Source organism: Bos grunniens, chromosome 4 (assembly GCF_055505025.1).
Source record: "Bos grunniens cultivar Pamir isolate PY7600 chromosome 4, Bosgru_T2T1.0, whole genome shotgun sequence".
Classification (NCBI taxonomy): Eukaryota; Metazoa; Chordata; class Mammalia; order Artiodactyla; family Bovidae; genus Bos; species Bos grunniens.
In genome coordinates, this window is record NC_141168.1 from 22,479,477 (window position 1) to 22,496,536 (window position 17,060).

The following is a 17,060-nucleotide window of genomic DNA, read 5'->3' on the forward strand; positions in this document are numbered from 1 at the left end:
CCACTTCTCAGGGAGACTACTCCAATGATGTTGTTTAGGGACAGTACCTTCTTGCACGATCATCTCCCATGTGGATTCAACTTCTTCCTTGTTGGGCCTCTGAAGCTACAGAGATTTACAGTATTCCTTCCACAGACTCTCCTGGAAGACCATGCTCCAGTTGCCTGCTGAGTTCCCTTCACAGCTGCCCCACTGGCCTGATTTCGAACTCAGCCCTGAGTGTACATCTCTTAGGATTTTGGTTAGAGTCCAGCTTCTGTTCTTCTGTCTTCTAGGTAGGTAATACGGGAGCCCTCAATACTGTGGATCTGTGCCCCGCAGTGTTTGGCGCATATTAGGGTCTCAGGGCATGTTTGAGGAATAAATACAAGAAAAACGAGACGCAACATTTAAGCTTCTCAAAGCATTTTTTTTTTTTAATTTTCTGCTTTTCCCACCAAGACCTAAGTTGTACAAACAGGTGTAAAATTCTGACCTCATGTAGTCCAAGTCCTTTCTGCTTTCTTTGCCACATGTTTTCCAGTTGTGTCCCAGTCAGTGCATCACTTTCTTCTGTGACATATCAGCCATAGGTGGCAAGGGCACTTAGAGAGGTGGGGACAGAGGGGAGGCAAGCATGCGGGAAGCAGCGGGCTCCAACCCCAGCTGAAAGCCCTGTAGAAACAGCCTCGGCTGGGGGATGCACAGAGGAGGAAGGTCATGGCTGTACCAGCTTCCTTGCACTCGGCTGGCAGCTGGAGCTACGGTCTAAGATGAGGAAGTCCTAGGGGCTCCCATGGAGACTGAGCATTTAAGAATAACTAACGGGTTCAGGACAGGAAACACATGTACACCCGTGGCGGATTCATGTCAATATACGGCAACACCAATACAATATTGTAAAGTAATTAGCCTCCAATTAAAATAAATAAATTTATATTTGAAAAAAAAAGAATAACACCCAGGCAAGGTGTCAAGTGAGATTAAAAGTTCTCTAACCATCATTTTCTCTTGGTGAGTGGAGGAAAAAAAAAAAAAATCAAGAAGAGTTGAATCACCTTTCATTCTTCTGTTTTTGTCATTAATTTGGTGTTGCTTGGTTTTGATACAGCAGAAATAGAAACAAAAAGGCATCAAACCAACAGATACTTGGGTCCAGGGTACTGCATACAAAACTCTCCCAAGGATTGAGATAAAAGGACTTTATCCCCTAAGACTTGAAGAGGCGAAGAGGTCCTGTTTGGTTAGGAAAACTGGTTGAAAAGTACAACTAGCTGAGAAGCCATTGGTAATAGAGACAGAAAGCAATGCACACACACTTATTTTGTAGAACAGTAAACTGACAAGGTCAAGAGAATAAAAATCCTACTGCCTATGTAATAGAACCCCACTGAGCAGTTTTAGGAAGGGACTAGAACTTAGGTAACAATCTACTTACCAAAGATTGCTGGGTGTTAGTCACTCATGCATTCATTTTTACTGCTTACAACCTTCCTCCCCATCGCACCCTAGACCCTCTGAAGCTGACCACATCAAAGTAAATGTCCAACCCAAATAGGTACTGTGAAGTCCCTTTAGCATTTATAGAAAAGCCAAAAAGAAAAAGAAAAGAAGCCTTACGCCTTCTTTCCACCCAAGCTTCAGTGTGGAGAAAACTCAGTCAGCTCAGAACATAGCAACTAACATACCAAAGAAGGGACTGTGACTGAGGAAACAAAAGTGACCCATCCCCTGGCCCCTTCCCGCCATGCACCCTGTTCACACTGTAGTTATTTTCTTATCCTTGGTGGCTTGCTTGATGGCTGCCTGCTCGCAGATGATCTCCTTGAGCCGCTGCAGCCGCATGTTCTGGGTGGTCTGGTCTCCCACCCCCGTCTGGCTGCGGTGCAGCAAGGTCAGGGCGTGAATGTACTCCAGCTCTGTGTACTTCACGCCCTGGTCCACCACCAGATTCAGGAGCTCGTCGGCCGTGTTGTACAGCATCTCGTAGTACTGCCTGGGGAAGCAAGACACAGCGGGGTTCATTGGCTGCATGGTCAGCAGTCTACACGGTTTCAGTGGTAATGAATGTGCTGTTCAGAAGCTACTGCATTTACCTAGTCAATAAACATTTACTTATCACTGGATGTTGTTCCAGGCTTCCTCAGTGGTTCAGCAGTCAAGAATCCGGCTGCAGTGCAGGAGATTCAGGAGACATGGGTTTGATCCCTAGGTTGGGAAGATCCCCGGAGGAGGGCATGGCAACCTACTCCAGCATTATTACTTGGAGAATCCCATGGACAGAGGAGCCCAGTGGGCTGTTGTCCAAGGGGTCACAAAGAGTTAGACATAACTGAAGTGACTTAGCACCCACGCTGATGTTGTTCCAGGTCCCATGACTATGATGGAGAATAAGACAGATATGACATCTGTCATCCTGGAACTCACTTCACGAGAAGTCTAAATACAGACCCAGAGAGACCTCTCATCAGGGTCTCAGATCACTCAAGACTCTCCTAATTTTGCATTTGCCTCAGGATATAAAAAAGAGAGAAAAGTTGGGATACAGAAGTAAGAGAGAGAACCATCCAGCAGACATTGCTAGTAGTTTCTGTTTCATTCAGCCCCTCATTCATCAACATATTCATTGGAAGCTCTGTGAAATATATGGCTTTCTCCATAAAATGGGATAATAAGAGTACCTCTTGAGGCGATAGTACCTCTTAGGGTCACTGGAAGAATCAGTTAATCCATATAAAGTACTTAGAATGGTGCCTGACACAATTTTACCTGCTCCATAAACATTAACTATTATTACTGGAAACAGATCTATAATAATACATTAATAGTAATGTAGCAATAAAAATAGTAGTATATAATGATGAGCAAAACACAGTCCCTTTCCTTAAATAGCTCAGAGACAGGTAGGAGAAGGTAATGAAAAGCAGAGAAAACTGCTGGCAAAGTTAATTTCCATGTACTGGGTCATGTAACACTCGCAATACCTAGGGAGCTATTACTGCCTTTCCTCAGATAAGAAAACTGAAGCCCAGGGATACGACAGGACATGCCCAGTGTCACAGAGACATCTGTGACTGTGCCAGGATAAACTCAGGTTTTGGACTCTAAGTCCAGTACTCTTCTTCAAGGACACAGACATGATGCTCCGAGTGCCCTGAGTGAGGTCTCAATGCTATGAACTGACAGCAGAGGAAGGAGGAACCAGGCATATTGCTGGGACGTGAGGGACCAAGGAAGACTTCCTATGGGGTAGGATGCTGTCAGGTGGGGCTTCCAGGAAAGAAATTCTAGACTAAAGGAAAAGAAAAGAGATGAGCAAAGACAGGGAAGAGCAAACTGGTTGGCCTGGGAGTGCAGCTGAATAGAGGAGAGCCGTGGGAAAAGGGATTAAAGGCCAAGGGTACAGAGCCTGGCATCAGGTTAGTTGAGTCAACAGAGAACTTGAGACTGAGGTACGTCAATAAAGCCCACCCCACTTGGGGTCCCAGGTTCTGCTGAGAACAGAGGCAGCATTCCAAGCTTCTGGAAGATTAATGTGATGGCACTATGAAAGCAGGATGATCTAGGAAGGGACCAGGTATAATTCTAGCAAAAAGGAAGGGACTTGAGAGCCATTTGGCTCAAGGCCCTAGAGGCACAGTTGAGGGAGACAGCTATCCATTTAGGGAACTACTTCAGAAAACACTGAAACAGTTGTTTAAGGACACATGTTTGAAGCTAAATTTGTCACATGGAATAAAAGAGGATTGGGAGCTCAGGGTTCTTTCAAAGCTAGAAGACAGGACTTTCCTGGCAGTCCAGGGGTTAAGACTTCACCTTGCAATGTGGGTTTGATCCTTGGTCAGGAAGCTAAGATTTCACATGCTTTGGGTCCAAAACACCAAAACATAAAACAGAAGCAATGTAGCAAATTCAATAAAGACTCTAAAAATGGTCCACATCAAAAAAAAAATCTTAAAAAAAAAAAAAGCTAGAAGGGACTTGAAGTTCTAGAATGGTGCTTCACCAACTGTAGAGTTACTAGGGAACTTAGGAAAAGCACAGGTCCCCAAGATCTCCATCCCAGAGGCTGTGATCCTCAAAAGTTTAGAGCTAGGCAAGACTCTGAGCCAGCGTCTGTTTGGTAAGTGAATAGTTACAGACCCATTCCCACCTCCTTGAGCCAAGGATCTCAAAGCATTAGGGAAGGAGACAGAAGCAGTAGGTGAGTTGTGATGCTTTTCACTGAGATTAAACCAAAAGAATTGAGTTTCTTTGTACTATGATGTTGATATTTTCATCATTTATCTTAAGAAGTAACACTGAACCCACCAGACCAAGTGAAATCGGATTTCTTTTGAAAAATCCAATGAATTGTTTCCAGGGATACTGGCTGGTTTTCTACAGAGACAGCAGTTTCATGCTGGGAGCAGACAACAAAACAAAGATGCCTGGATTTCTAGTCCTGGAGCCTCCAGTGTGATAAGTGATAAAGGGCATACTACTTAAGCCCTTAATGTTTCAATATCCTCTGTGCGATGAAGACCTTTATAAATCCCAGAATGACACTGCGAAGTGGACTGAGAAACTAAAAGAGTCCTCAGGAGCCGCGGATGAACAGTGCCTCAGAACTGCAAAGCTGAGTTATTAAACAAAATTGACAGGTAACTGATGGTGTATTTTCCATAGTTAAGGGGAAGAAATTCCCCATAACTACGATGATATATTAGATCATAAAGAAACATAAATATTTAAAGAGAGAATGAAATTCATTCATCTTTCAGAATAGTACCCAGGAGCAAAGGGTATACTAAATCAGCATAGCAACAGTTCTACTTGGAGATGGAGAAAGGGTGCTACAAGGTGCCCTAAGGAGAAAAGAGAAAAATGCCTTGAACTATACAATTAGGATGAGTTTCCATGCTAAACACTGACACACTGAAATGAACATGTAATCCAAGTGGGATAAATAATTTATCAGTGTTTATTGAGGCCCCGGGAAAATGAAAGCTTGATCTTTATCATCACAAATTAAAATAGCAGCCATGGCTTCCAGGGCCCCACGTTTTATACAAGGTGGCACTCTACTTGACTGCCGAGACAGGACCAAGGGAATACATATTTGATTTAGACTTTTTCTGGCTCATGACTTGTAGAGCAAGTTTCTTCAGAGCTGGTGATATAGTCAGAGTCCGATTGCTAGACATGGACCAAATATCCCATTCCAGTAACAGAGATCCATGTTCCCCTTAGGGGTGGAACGTTCTGTGTGGAGGTGGTTCTTCCCTGCTCTTTTTCTCTTGCTTTGCTGAGTGCCTTTGGGCAGTTTCCACGTTTAATGAGTGGAGGGGGAGAGAGTGCAAAGATAGAAAAGTGACGTCATATAGACGGGTCTCACAGTCTATAACATGACAACGTTTACATTTTGCTTGGGTCCAAGCAGATTATTTTTTCATATCTTCCTCATATCTCCTTTATCCACAGACCTTTCTTCCTTACTTTTTCCCTTATTTTATTTTAATATTGCACTGCAACTTTTTCTCCCCAGTGATTCTGTCTTAAAACATTCATAACAGTAAGCATACGAAGGACATTTTGGTAAGCTGGGCAAATCTTCTTTTCCACGTGTAGAAATAGTTTGTTTTTCTGTGATTGGATATTAATACATGTGTCATAGCTGTCCCTGTGGCTCAGCTAGTAAAAAATCCACCTGCAATGCGGGAGACCTGGGTTCGATCCCTGAGCTGGGAAGATCCCATGGAGAAGGGAAAGGCTAACCACTCTAGTATTCTGGCCTGGAGAATTCCAGGACTATACAGTCCATGGGGTTGCAAAGAGTCAGACACAACCAAGTGACTTTCACATAGGATACACAGATTATACAGAAAGATTAAGCTGAAAAAAAATTACTCATATAGTTGCATCACCACATTTAGCATTTCCTTCTAGATTTTTCCCCCCATATGTAGAAGTCTACCATTTCTTTGTTACAGCTGAGAACTTTAGGGTGACACAGTATTGGACACATGGGTTGTTTCCATTTTAAAAAACTTTCTTTCCTGATTTCAGATTTCCAAAACAGAATTAGTCAAAAGATAAGTATATATATATTTTTAGGACTTTGGCAATGTCACCAAATTGCTTTCTAAAAAAGTTGCATCAATATCTTCCTACCAATAGCATATGACAGCCCCTAGCTCCTCATTTTCTTTTAATTTACATGAGGTTGGACAATTTTTACCTACATATATTTTTTTAATGTGCGTGCATGCATGCTAAGCTGCTTCAGTCATATTCGACTCTAGGTGGCCCTATGGACTGTAGTCTGCTAGGCTCCTCTGCCCACGAGATTCTCAAGGCAAGAATACTGGAGTGGGATGCCATGCACTCCGCCACTGGGAAACCCTGTTAAAGTACATGGGTATGCATATATGTATAAGCAAACTGTTGATATCTTTGTATCTTTTGAGTATTAGTGCTTTTCATACTTTTCTTTAAGAATGCTTCCTGTTTTCACAGACATGAAGCAAGGAGAGTTCTAGTCTCTCATCCCTGGCTCTCCTTCCCACTTCACCAAACTCAAAGTTATCACTGTATCTCTGAGAGCTTCTGGAAAGAGTTTCCATTCTCTTCTTTGTCAAGAGAGGGAAGAAAGCCCTAATAAGACCAGTTACTCTCAACCCAGTGACCCCTCATCCCTGTTCTTGTGGGCGGTCCCTAAAGTTTGGGTGTGGGGGTAAAAGGAAGGCACCAGCTGGGGGCCTGCCCACAGTCTCTGGAGAAAGCTCTGCCCTCTGCCTCCCTCCACTGTTGGGGTTCAGATTCCTGGATCTCCAAATGGAAACTATATTTTCCACAGATACACAGCTATGTCTCAGACTGGGTTTTATAATCCATCATGATCATTGTAGTAGTTAACAGTGATGTCAAAATTTTAGTTACATTAACACATTCAACCCTTTGAAGTAGCTCCTGCAATCACCCACATTTTATAATGAACAAACTGAGCTACAGAGAGTGTGGGTGTTTTGTCCAGGGCCTCAAAATGAAGGACCCTGAACCCTACACCTGCTCCAAAGTCGCCCCTAATACAGAAACTATAAAAAGCAAAAGTACTAATTGCACAGGATACTTGTTGAGCTTATTCATTTTTAGTCATGATTTAGGAAAAATGAATTAAATAAAATTTGCATACTAACTCAACCCTCTGCCTTCCATTGTAATGCAACAAAGTAATACTGTGACAATTCAAAATTCATTTATACATTTTGCAATAATATTTGAATAACACTGGATTTGATCTGGGAATTCAGCACTCTAAACCAAATAATTAAGTCATGTTATATATTCAGCACTCAAGAGTCACAGCAAAGACTTCTGGCTTTTCATTGTGAAGACTTTCTCATGTAGTCCTTTCTCCCATAACAAGAGTATTAATGTCAATGAAAGAATTAGGCTCTGGAGCTGACTTCTTAAATGTAAGTTTCTAAGGAAGAAAAATTTACCTGAATATAATTTAGTAATGACTGTAGCTCCCCAAATTCTTTTTAGCCAATACTTGCAGCATTATGAGCAATTTAATAAAAATCAAGTAGTTGATAGGTCACTAAATTGTCAGGTAAAATATTCAACTACTGTTTTCTCTGCTGACTCAATGGTATATAAGGTAATAAGCAGGGAAATAGGAAGAGAAAAGAAAAGAACTGAATAATCCATAAACTAGACAATCATCTCATAAATAATTGAGAGGTAATATAGCAGAAAGACCTGGAGAAGTAAATACTCAAGAGATCAACTAAGCTTAGATTCCAGTTAAGTTTTTAATTTCTTCCTAACTAGTTAACAAGAACTTGTATAACTGCTACCAGCTTTTGAACCTCTGCCTCCAACATGAAAAACAAAGAGGTTACAGAAGATGCTATTCAAGCACTGGTATTTTTGGATTTTAAAACCTTTACAACTAAAGCCTTTGACTGTGTGGATCACAACAAACTGTGGAAAACTCTTCAAGAGATGGGAATACCAGATCACCTTACCTGCCTCCTGTGAAACCTGAATGCAGGTCAAGGAGCAACAGTTAGAACTGGACATGGAACAACAGACTGGTTCCAAATAGGAAAAGGAGTACATCAAGGCTGTATATTGTCACCCTGCTTATTTAACGTATATGCAGAGTACATGGGAAATGCCAGGCTGGATGAAGCACAAGTTGGAATCAAGATTCCTGGGAGAAATACCAATAACCTCAGATATGCAACTGACACCACTCTTATGGCAGAAAGCAAAGAGGAACTAAAGAGCCTACTGATGAAGGTGAAAGAGGAGAGTGAAAAAGCTGGCTTAAAACTCAACAATCAAAAACCTAAGATCATGGCATCCAGTTCCATCACTTCATGGCAAATAGATGGGGAAACAAAGGAAACACTGACAGACTTTATTTTCTTGGGCTCCAAAATCACTGAAGATGGTGACTGCAGCCATGAAATTAAAAGATGCTTGCTCCCTGGAGGAAAACCTAGTTAAAAAGCAGAGACAGATTTAGGAGAATGGCATTAAAACATGTATAATATCATATAGGAAACGAATTGCCAGTCCAGGTTCGATGCAGGATACAGGAAGCTTGGGGCTGGTGTACTGGGATGACCCGGAGGGATGGTATGGGGATGGAGGAGGGAGGGGGGTTCAGGATGGGGAACACGTGTACACCCATGGCAGATGCATGTTGATGTATGGCAAAACCAATACAATATTGTAAAGTAAAAAAAAAAAGGCAGAGACATTACTTTGCTGACAAAGGTCTGTCTAGTCAGAGCTATGGTTTTTCCAGTACTCATGTATGGATGTGAGAGTTGGAGCATAAAGAAGGCTGAGAGCCAAAGAATTGATGCTTTTGAACTGTGGCGTTGGAGAAGACTCTTGAGAGCCCTTGGATTGCAAGGAGAGCCAACCAGTCAATCCTAAAGGAAATCAACCCTGAATATTCTTTGGATGCTCTGATGCTGAAGTTGAAACTCCAATACTTTGGCCACCTGATACAAAGAGCCGACTCATTAGAAAAGACCCTGATGCTGGGAAAGATTGAAGGCAGGAGGAGAAGAGGACAACAGAGGATGAGATGGTTGGATGGTATCACTGACTCAATGGACATGAGTTTGAGCAAGCTCTGGGAGATGGTGAAGGACAGGGAAGCCTGGTGTGCTGCAGTCCATGGGGTCACAGAGTCAGACACGACTGAGCAATGGAACAACAACAACAACAACAGCATCCTCTGCTTGGTCCTTTAAAATCATGGGCTTCCGGGACTTCTCTGTTGGAATGCAGGGGTACTGGGTTCAATCCCTAGTCAGGGAATTATTTATAGACTCTCACAGGTGACAACTAAGAGTTTTTGTGCCTCAACTAAAAGATCCTTCATGCTGCAACGAAGATCAAAGATCCCATGTGCAGCAACCAAGACTTGGCACAGCCAGATAAATAATAAACACTGAAAAAAATCATACTGGGCCTCCATTAGAATTAGCTGATGCTGATTTTCCCTAAGCTCTGGGAAGCAAGATGCAGTACTGCTTGATTTGAAAACATTCTGAACATATGTAAACTTAGCTCAGATGTACTTTCCAGACCAATAATAAAATGGATGGTAATTCTGTGTGTCAGAAAAAGAAATTACTTTATTAAAAATATAAATATAATTGCTCTCATTAGTCTTCCCCTTCAAAGAGCTCAAAGTTTATTACAGACAGGATTGAAAATTCTACTTTGAAAGAGCTGAAGTTATTTCCATTTCAGGAATAAGAAAACTAAGGTAAAGAAAAGCTAAATAATTTTCTGAGAGTTTGTGGCAGAATTACATTTGTATTCTACATGGGGATAGTTATTAACACTCCTTAAAATAAGTTGTGCAGTTTTTCTTCTGACCAGGACAATCCAGAAAAGAAGTGAAGAATGGTCTTTAGGAAAAAAACAATGTAGAACTTCCTTCAGCTGGTGGCAGCTGAAAACCTTTCAAGAGGTAGAGAGCCTGAAGGCCAATGCTACAAGGCTTGCAGAAACTGGATGGGTCATCTACCTACATTTTCTTTATATAATGTGGTGCATATACCAGAGATTCCATCAACAGCACATATGCTTAAATGATGGTTATCCATTGGTCTGTTTCTGATAACCAGTACTGGGGGGCGGGGCTGTCTCCCCAGAGTAGATGTTAAACCTGTTAATGTTAAAAAAGATGTTAAAAAGTCATCTGCGTTCATTCTTCTCAGTAACGGACCCTGATATGTTTGACAGCAGTGGCCAGCGCCTTGCTTTATTTCTCTTCAAAAAATACAACTACTCAGAGGAACTTCTCTGAGATCCAGCCCTTTTGAGATGAGGACCCTTTCCCAAGCTCAGTTACAGCTGCCAAAAGGGGAAGAAAATGTCTTTTTATTCCTTTAGTTGGAAGTTTTGCTCCCCACCTTTGGAACACATTCTAAATTATAAATATCTATGGTTAAAATTTCTTCCTCAGTGACTTAAGGATTCACATGTCACCCTCTGCTGCATCAGATAATTTTTTAAATTAAGTTTTCTGCAACAGGGCTGGAGGAAGATCTGCATTTTTAAATTCAGTACAATTAAAACTGTGTCTCTTTGGTCTGGCACTGCCTTTGGTCAAACCCCACTGGTATGAATAATTATTCAGTCCATTAAGAAGTCTGCTCTACTCCTTCTCCCATTTTGAAGGTTTTAATAAATATTGATCAGGCACATTTCTGTTTGCACTTGCCAAAGCAATTCTGATGGATTCATCTTATGATGTTATCAAATAATGAAATATGAAAGAGTGAATAGAATTACCCTCTTGTTCTGTGATTTTTTATTTAGGTCCTTCATTTTACTTTCATAATTGTGTTTGTCTCATACTCCTGTAAATGCTCTTTTGATTATCAAAAGGTGTGTTCAGGTTAAGGCGAGCTATGCTGTGCTATCATTTAAGAGAGTCTTTTCCATTAAAAAAGTATAATTCATTGAATATCACTTTAGAAAGTCTTTTCAATTAAAAAAATGATCTAATATCATGGGTTGATAAGAGGACATAGTATTATACATTTTGGTGGCCTCAACACTATAAATTGTTTACCAATTAGCACAAGGCCTTTGTATTGGATATTGTCTCTATTTCTCAGATTATCAATCTGGGAGACAACTGCTGAGATATGCTAAATAAAAATAATTCAAAAGTCCTATGGCTTTTTCAGTTTTAAGTAATGAAATGGAATGATCAACTTTTCAATAAATAATGCAAAGGCTTTCTTCAAAGGAAAACCTAATATTATTATTACTAATGCTTAGGAAGCTCTAATAACATTTTAAATGCTAATATACAAAGGTACAGTCCTTGGCTTCAAGAAGGTTTTTTTTAAATCTACACTTGAAAAAAAAATCCAATCTAGGCCTAGATCAAAGATCTCTAAGACACCAGGGAAATGTTTTAATAATCGACTACTCTCTTTCAGATCATGAGAAAAAGAGTTGAGGGGCCCTAGCCAAGGTACCGGAGAAGGCAATGACACCCCACTCCAGTACTTTTGCCTGGAAAATCCCATGGACGGAGGAGCCTGGTAGGCTGTAGTCCATGGGGTCGCTAGAGTCCGACAAGACTAAGCGACTTCACTTTCACTTTTCACTTTCATGCATTGGAGAAGGCAATGGCAACCCACTCCAGTGTTCTTGCCTGGAGAATCCCAGGGACGGGGAAGCCTGGTGGGCTGTCGTCTATGGGGTCGCACAGAGTCGGACACGACTGAAGCGACTTAGCAGCAGCAACAGCAGACAAGATACAGAAACCAAGGTTTCTAATTCAGGTGATGAAATGGAGAAGTGAAGGGGTAACAGGTGTTGGGTTTTTGTATTTATAACATGGAGATTCTTCTCTACATATAGTGCTTGGGGAGAAAGGTCTGTGAGGATAGGCATAGACTGCATGCTTTGATGGGAGAACATGTTCATTAGAATATTAAGCCAATGAGACCAGGATGATGGATTGACTGGTAGGTGCCAGTTAGTTGCATCCAACCGAGTCTGCCCCAGCCAGCTACCTCATCAGTATGTTAAGACAAAAACTCGACAAGGTTGAATGGACAGTTCAAGCAAGCCATTATTCCTGCTGGGGGCTTAAGATGCAAAACCTGGTATTCAGCCAACAGTTGGCAGAGTTACTCAAACACTGACTCCTTTCTTACCTTTCAGTCCTAGTCAAGGACCCTCCCATGCTTTTCAATAGTGTTTGGGAAATTTCTCTACTTTGCCAAGACAAAAGACTGTATCTTTTAGGAATGAAGGGCCAGAAAGGAAAATAGTCTGGGCAGAGAGACCAAAAAATCTGGGGGTTATTTGCAAAGTATGAGCATATGGAAATCAACAGGTCCCAAGGGCAAAAATTCAAGGGTGTGTTTACTAAACCATTAGATTATTTATGAAAGACAGAGGGGGAAAAAAAAAAAAAAACTAAATAAGCCAAAGCTACAAACTGGGCTACCTGAGATTCCAGGACACATGACTCAGAATGGATGTCAATTAGAAAAATAATTGATGAAATCAGAAGGAGGTAATGGAAATGTGTACAATATCCAGCAGGGTTTAATTAAAGATCCAAATATTCTGACAAATGTGATGGATAGCTTTGGATAGCAGTATGAATTTGGTGGATGTAAAGACCACTGTGGCTGATATATATTTGGATGTCAGTAAAGGCAAAGGCACCCCACTCCAGTACTCTTGCCTGGAAAATCCCATGGATGGAGGAGCCTGGTAGGCTGCAGTCCATGGGGTCCCTAAGAGTCAGACACGACTGAGTGACTTCCCTTTCACTTTCCACTTTCATGCATTGGAGAAGGAAATGGCAACCCACTCCAGTGTTCTTGCCTGGAGAATCCCAGGGACGATGGAGCCTGGTGGGTTGCCATCTATGGGGTCACACAGAGTCGGACACGACTGAAGCAAGTTAGCAGTAGCAGTAGCAAGCCATTTTATACAGTGCCTCTCAAAAAATACAACTAGCAAAATGAATTTATTCTGAATGGCTATCCCGATAGGACACAGACTGAAAAATAAACAAAGGATAATGACGAAGGCAAATCAAATTCAGAAGTGAAAGCATCTGCTGAATGCTAAGGACACTTCCTTCTAACCGGTCTCACCTAACACTTTAATTAATGGGCAAGAACATATAAAAGCAGTGTGGAAAAGGTCAAGCGCTACCAAATGGGGAAAGGCTGGCAACAGCAACAAAGTAATAGAAATATGGAAAGGAAGCCAGAGAATTTAGAATCATGGGTAGCAAATAATGGAATGAGATTTTTTTTTTTTTTTTTTTAAGAAAAACCCAGGCGAATCTGTCTAGAAGAAATTCTAATCTCCTATAGTGGGGATTCCCAGGTGGCACAGTGGTTAAAAAAAAAAAAAATCCACCTGCCATTGGAGATGCTGGGTTTGATCTCTGGATCAGGAAGATCCCCTGGAGGAGGAAATGGCAATCCACTCCAGTATTCTTGCCTGGAGAATCCCATGGACAGAGGAGCCTGGCGGGCTAAACTCCATGGGGTCGCGAAGAGTTGGACACAACTTAGCTACTGAACAACAACACCACATTCAATAGTTGGGAGAAATTTTAGAACAGCACTAGTTTAAAAAAAAAAAAAAATGGTCCATGAGGGTGTGTTGGGTTAAGGACACTAAATCAGGGCATTTTTTTTCTTTAACTTACTATTAAAAAAGTGCCAGTTATAGGACAAGAAGATGATGATAACCCATCTTCACCGAACTTCATAGTTTTATACTGCTTTAGGCTACAAGCCAATTGAAATAAAATAAAAAAAGAGCATCAAATGGCATTAAAGGGGCAGAAGGCTAGAGGAAAATAGAAGATTCGAAGAAATTTAGTCCAATTTTTGCTCAAATGTCAGCTTATCAATAAGTGAGGTTTCCCCTGACCACCTTAACCTAAATGATACCTGCCCCATCCTCATTAAGCTTTATCCTTTTACTGAGCTTGTTTTCCTTTTAGCTTTCATCCTCATCAAAAATATGTATCTTTTCCAAGATATATTTTAATATGTGTTATATATTTTAAAAATATGTGTGTGCGCATACACACAATTAGACACAGCATAACACAGTGGTTAAGATCATGGACTCAGGAGTCAGGAACCTGGGTTCAAATCTCAATTCTGCCTCTTTTTCTTGGGCAATTTATGACTCTCCGGGCCTTACTTTCTTCATCTGAGAAAGGCAAAAGTAAATGAGGTTGTTACAGGGATCAAATGATGAAGAACAGTGGCTGGAACAGAGTTGTGTAAGTATTGATTACATAAATGTCTGTCTCCCATCCTCAAATGCAGGCTGTACAAAAGCAGGGTTGAATTCTGTACCATTTGTTGTTACCCCTCGGGGCTGAGTACAGGGCATCTAACGAGTGGTGAATAAAGGAAAAGGAAAGAATGAATGAGAGAGCCAACAGTCGGTAAACTTCATTAAGTGACAGAACACAAGATAAAAGAACAGTTGATGACTCTTTGACCCCCGCTGGCGGGTGGGGGAAGCATGAATAAGACAGGTGGCTCTGTGTAACAGGGTAAAGGGTATTCTAATATAATTCTAGGGTGGTGATGTGGATGTCCGGGATAAATGGCTGCAAATGAAAAAGGGGAGGGCACGGAGGGAAGATGTCTGTTTCAGGATAGTGATGTGCAATCCTCTCAACTTTTCTTTCATTCTTTGGCAGAATTAGACATCAATCTCATATATTTACTTAATCTGTTTGACCTCAGCAACTTCTTAGCCTGTTCGAACTTCAGTTTCTTCATTTATGCAATGAGGTAGGATAATATAGCATCTCACGGGAGATTTGAGGATTAACTCAAATGACATGGTAGGACACCCACGATGTAAAAATGGTAACGAAACACACACACACACACAAGTAGAAACCACAGCTAACTTTTAATGTACTGGCCACACATATATTATCTCTTTGGATCCTACTTTATCATAATTGTGTAAGGCATCATACCTTCCACACTGAAATGAGTTCTTACTAATTGTTCCCCTTTCAACTCTAGGCTCAAAAGATGGGTTTCTTTTCTAGCCTTCCCTGCTCCTTTCCTTCTAAGGTTGGTTTTATGCCTTTAATCCCCATCCCTCCCAATGCCTTTAGGATCCTGCTGGGGTTTTGTTTTGCTGTTTTGTTTTTAACTCTCAGATCTACTATCTATCCCTTTCACGGGTTCTTTCACGTCTGCTTCAAGCATCCTTGTTTCTCCTATTTTGAAAAAACAAACCAAACAATAAACCCCAAGCCCTTCACGCAATCCTGCGTCCACTCTGTGTCTCATTATGTCTCTTTTCTCCCTTTTATTGTCAAATTTCTCAAAAAAAAAAAAAAAAAAAAATCACTTGTATTCACTATGCTTCAAAGGCCTCCATTTTGTTTGAAACGAAAAGGTCATTGATGACATCCTAGTGGACAAACACAGTGGTCTTTCCCCTCGACAGTGTCCATCTTTGAGCCACATCGTCAAGCTCTTCTCCCAGCAGCCCGAGTCCCTTCTTTCCTTTATCGGCTCCTATTCCGTGCCCACCGCAGGCCTTCCTCCCAGTCAGGCACTTGCCCTTTGCTCTTTCTCTGCTTGCAAAAGTCTTATCTGTACATAATACAGTCTCTCTTTATGATCTGGTCTTTGAAATAGATCAGAACTGCATTTTCAGACATGATGACAACTGGGTTTTAGAAAGACCTCTCAAGGTGGTTCTGCAGGTGGAGGACAGATGGTTTGAGAAGCCAGAGAATCTTCAGGCTATAGGACTACCCAGCTTCTCCTTGCTTTGCTCAGATCTCCTCTATTTGGCCATATCCATCTTCTAGGTTTCCTCATAACTCTTGTCCCCAAGCTTGTAATGGAATAAAATCAACCTCAAAGAGAGAGAAGGGCACCAATACCTTGATAGAAAAGCCAGGAAAATTTAGGCCCTCACCTCTAGTAGCTTTTTGTTCAGGTCACCATTGGAATCAACTATTACAGTTACCCACTATGGACTGGGATGAGGTGGAGAGGAAAGGGAAGGCTGGCAGTAAGAATAGGAGAAAGCTGGAGGGATACCTTTCACCAGAAGCTACTGTGAAAGGAAATATTTCCTGCCATACTGGTAAACAAGGATGTCACAACCATGGAGGTGGGGGGCATTCGAGGAAGCACAAAAGGCAGGCATCCCACATCTGCCACTCCCTGTGTGGATGAGGAATTAAGGATGTGAATAATCAAGAAGCAGGATTTGGCCCCATAACTGAGATGCATATGAAAGGAATGAATTCAGTGAGCCTACATGCTTACACTTCCCATACATAGACCAGCACTAAATTCCTTAAATTGAGATATCTGGTTTTCCTTAATGAACAATAATCTTTGGATATTCAGATTACCTGCTCTTTGAGGAAAAATGATGTAGCCTGACTCCTCCCTCAGCCTCCTTAGAAAGTTTTCTCAGGGGTACCTGAGATGCTATCTCCTGGACTCGAAGTCCTAATAATCCCCAGAGAATAAACATAACTCTCAACTTTTAGGTTGGGCATATATATATCTTTAGTTGACACTACTTTCTACTTTCTATATATATTTAGTTGACATCACTGGTCTGGTTGAAGGAGCTCAATGTGAGGGAGGGAAGATTTAAGATGCTCACAATTACATATAAAATTATAAATTAGAAGGAAAGTCACTATCTTGTTTAATATCTTTACAACCACATACAACAGGTTTAATAACCTCAGTTTGGCAGGTAAATAGAGGCCCTGAGAGAAGATCAAGCTCTTCTTGAGACTGACACTGGATTCAGACCCTGGCCCTTGGATGCTCTACACTGGCTCTGGGAGTGGCGTGTTACATGGCGAGGGCTGGCACCAGGTTCTTAGAACTGGGGTGTGAGTTCCCAGAGGATGCCTGAGGGAAATGAGACATAACAGGATAAAATTAACCACAGGAAAATTAATTTTTAGAGTTAGCAGAGAAAATCAGGCATTGAGGGATGGAATAGCAATTTTTTTAAACTGACCCTTTCCATATAAA

At 41.3% G+C, this 17,060-nt stretch overlaps 1 protein-coding gene across 3 annotated transcripts in view; it reads right to left on the reverse strand.

Annotated features, from left to right (window-relative positions):
• Positions 1–388: 388 nt before the first annotated feature.
• The window catches only part of EXOC4 (exocyst complex component 4), an 802,504-nt gene continuing 785,832 nt past the window's right edge, over positions 389–17,060 (reverse strand). For all 3 annotated transcript variants that reach the window (XM_086395578.1, XM_086395579.1, XM_086395580.1), the window contains one exon: positions 389–1,975. In XM_086395578.1, the coding sequence (XP_086251704.1) occupies positions 1,738–1,975 (238 nt within the window). In that variant the 3' untranslated portion in view covers positions 389–1,737. The remainder of the gene's footprint in view (positions 1,976–17,060) is intronic.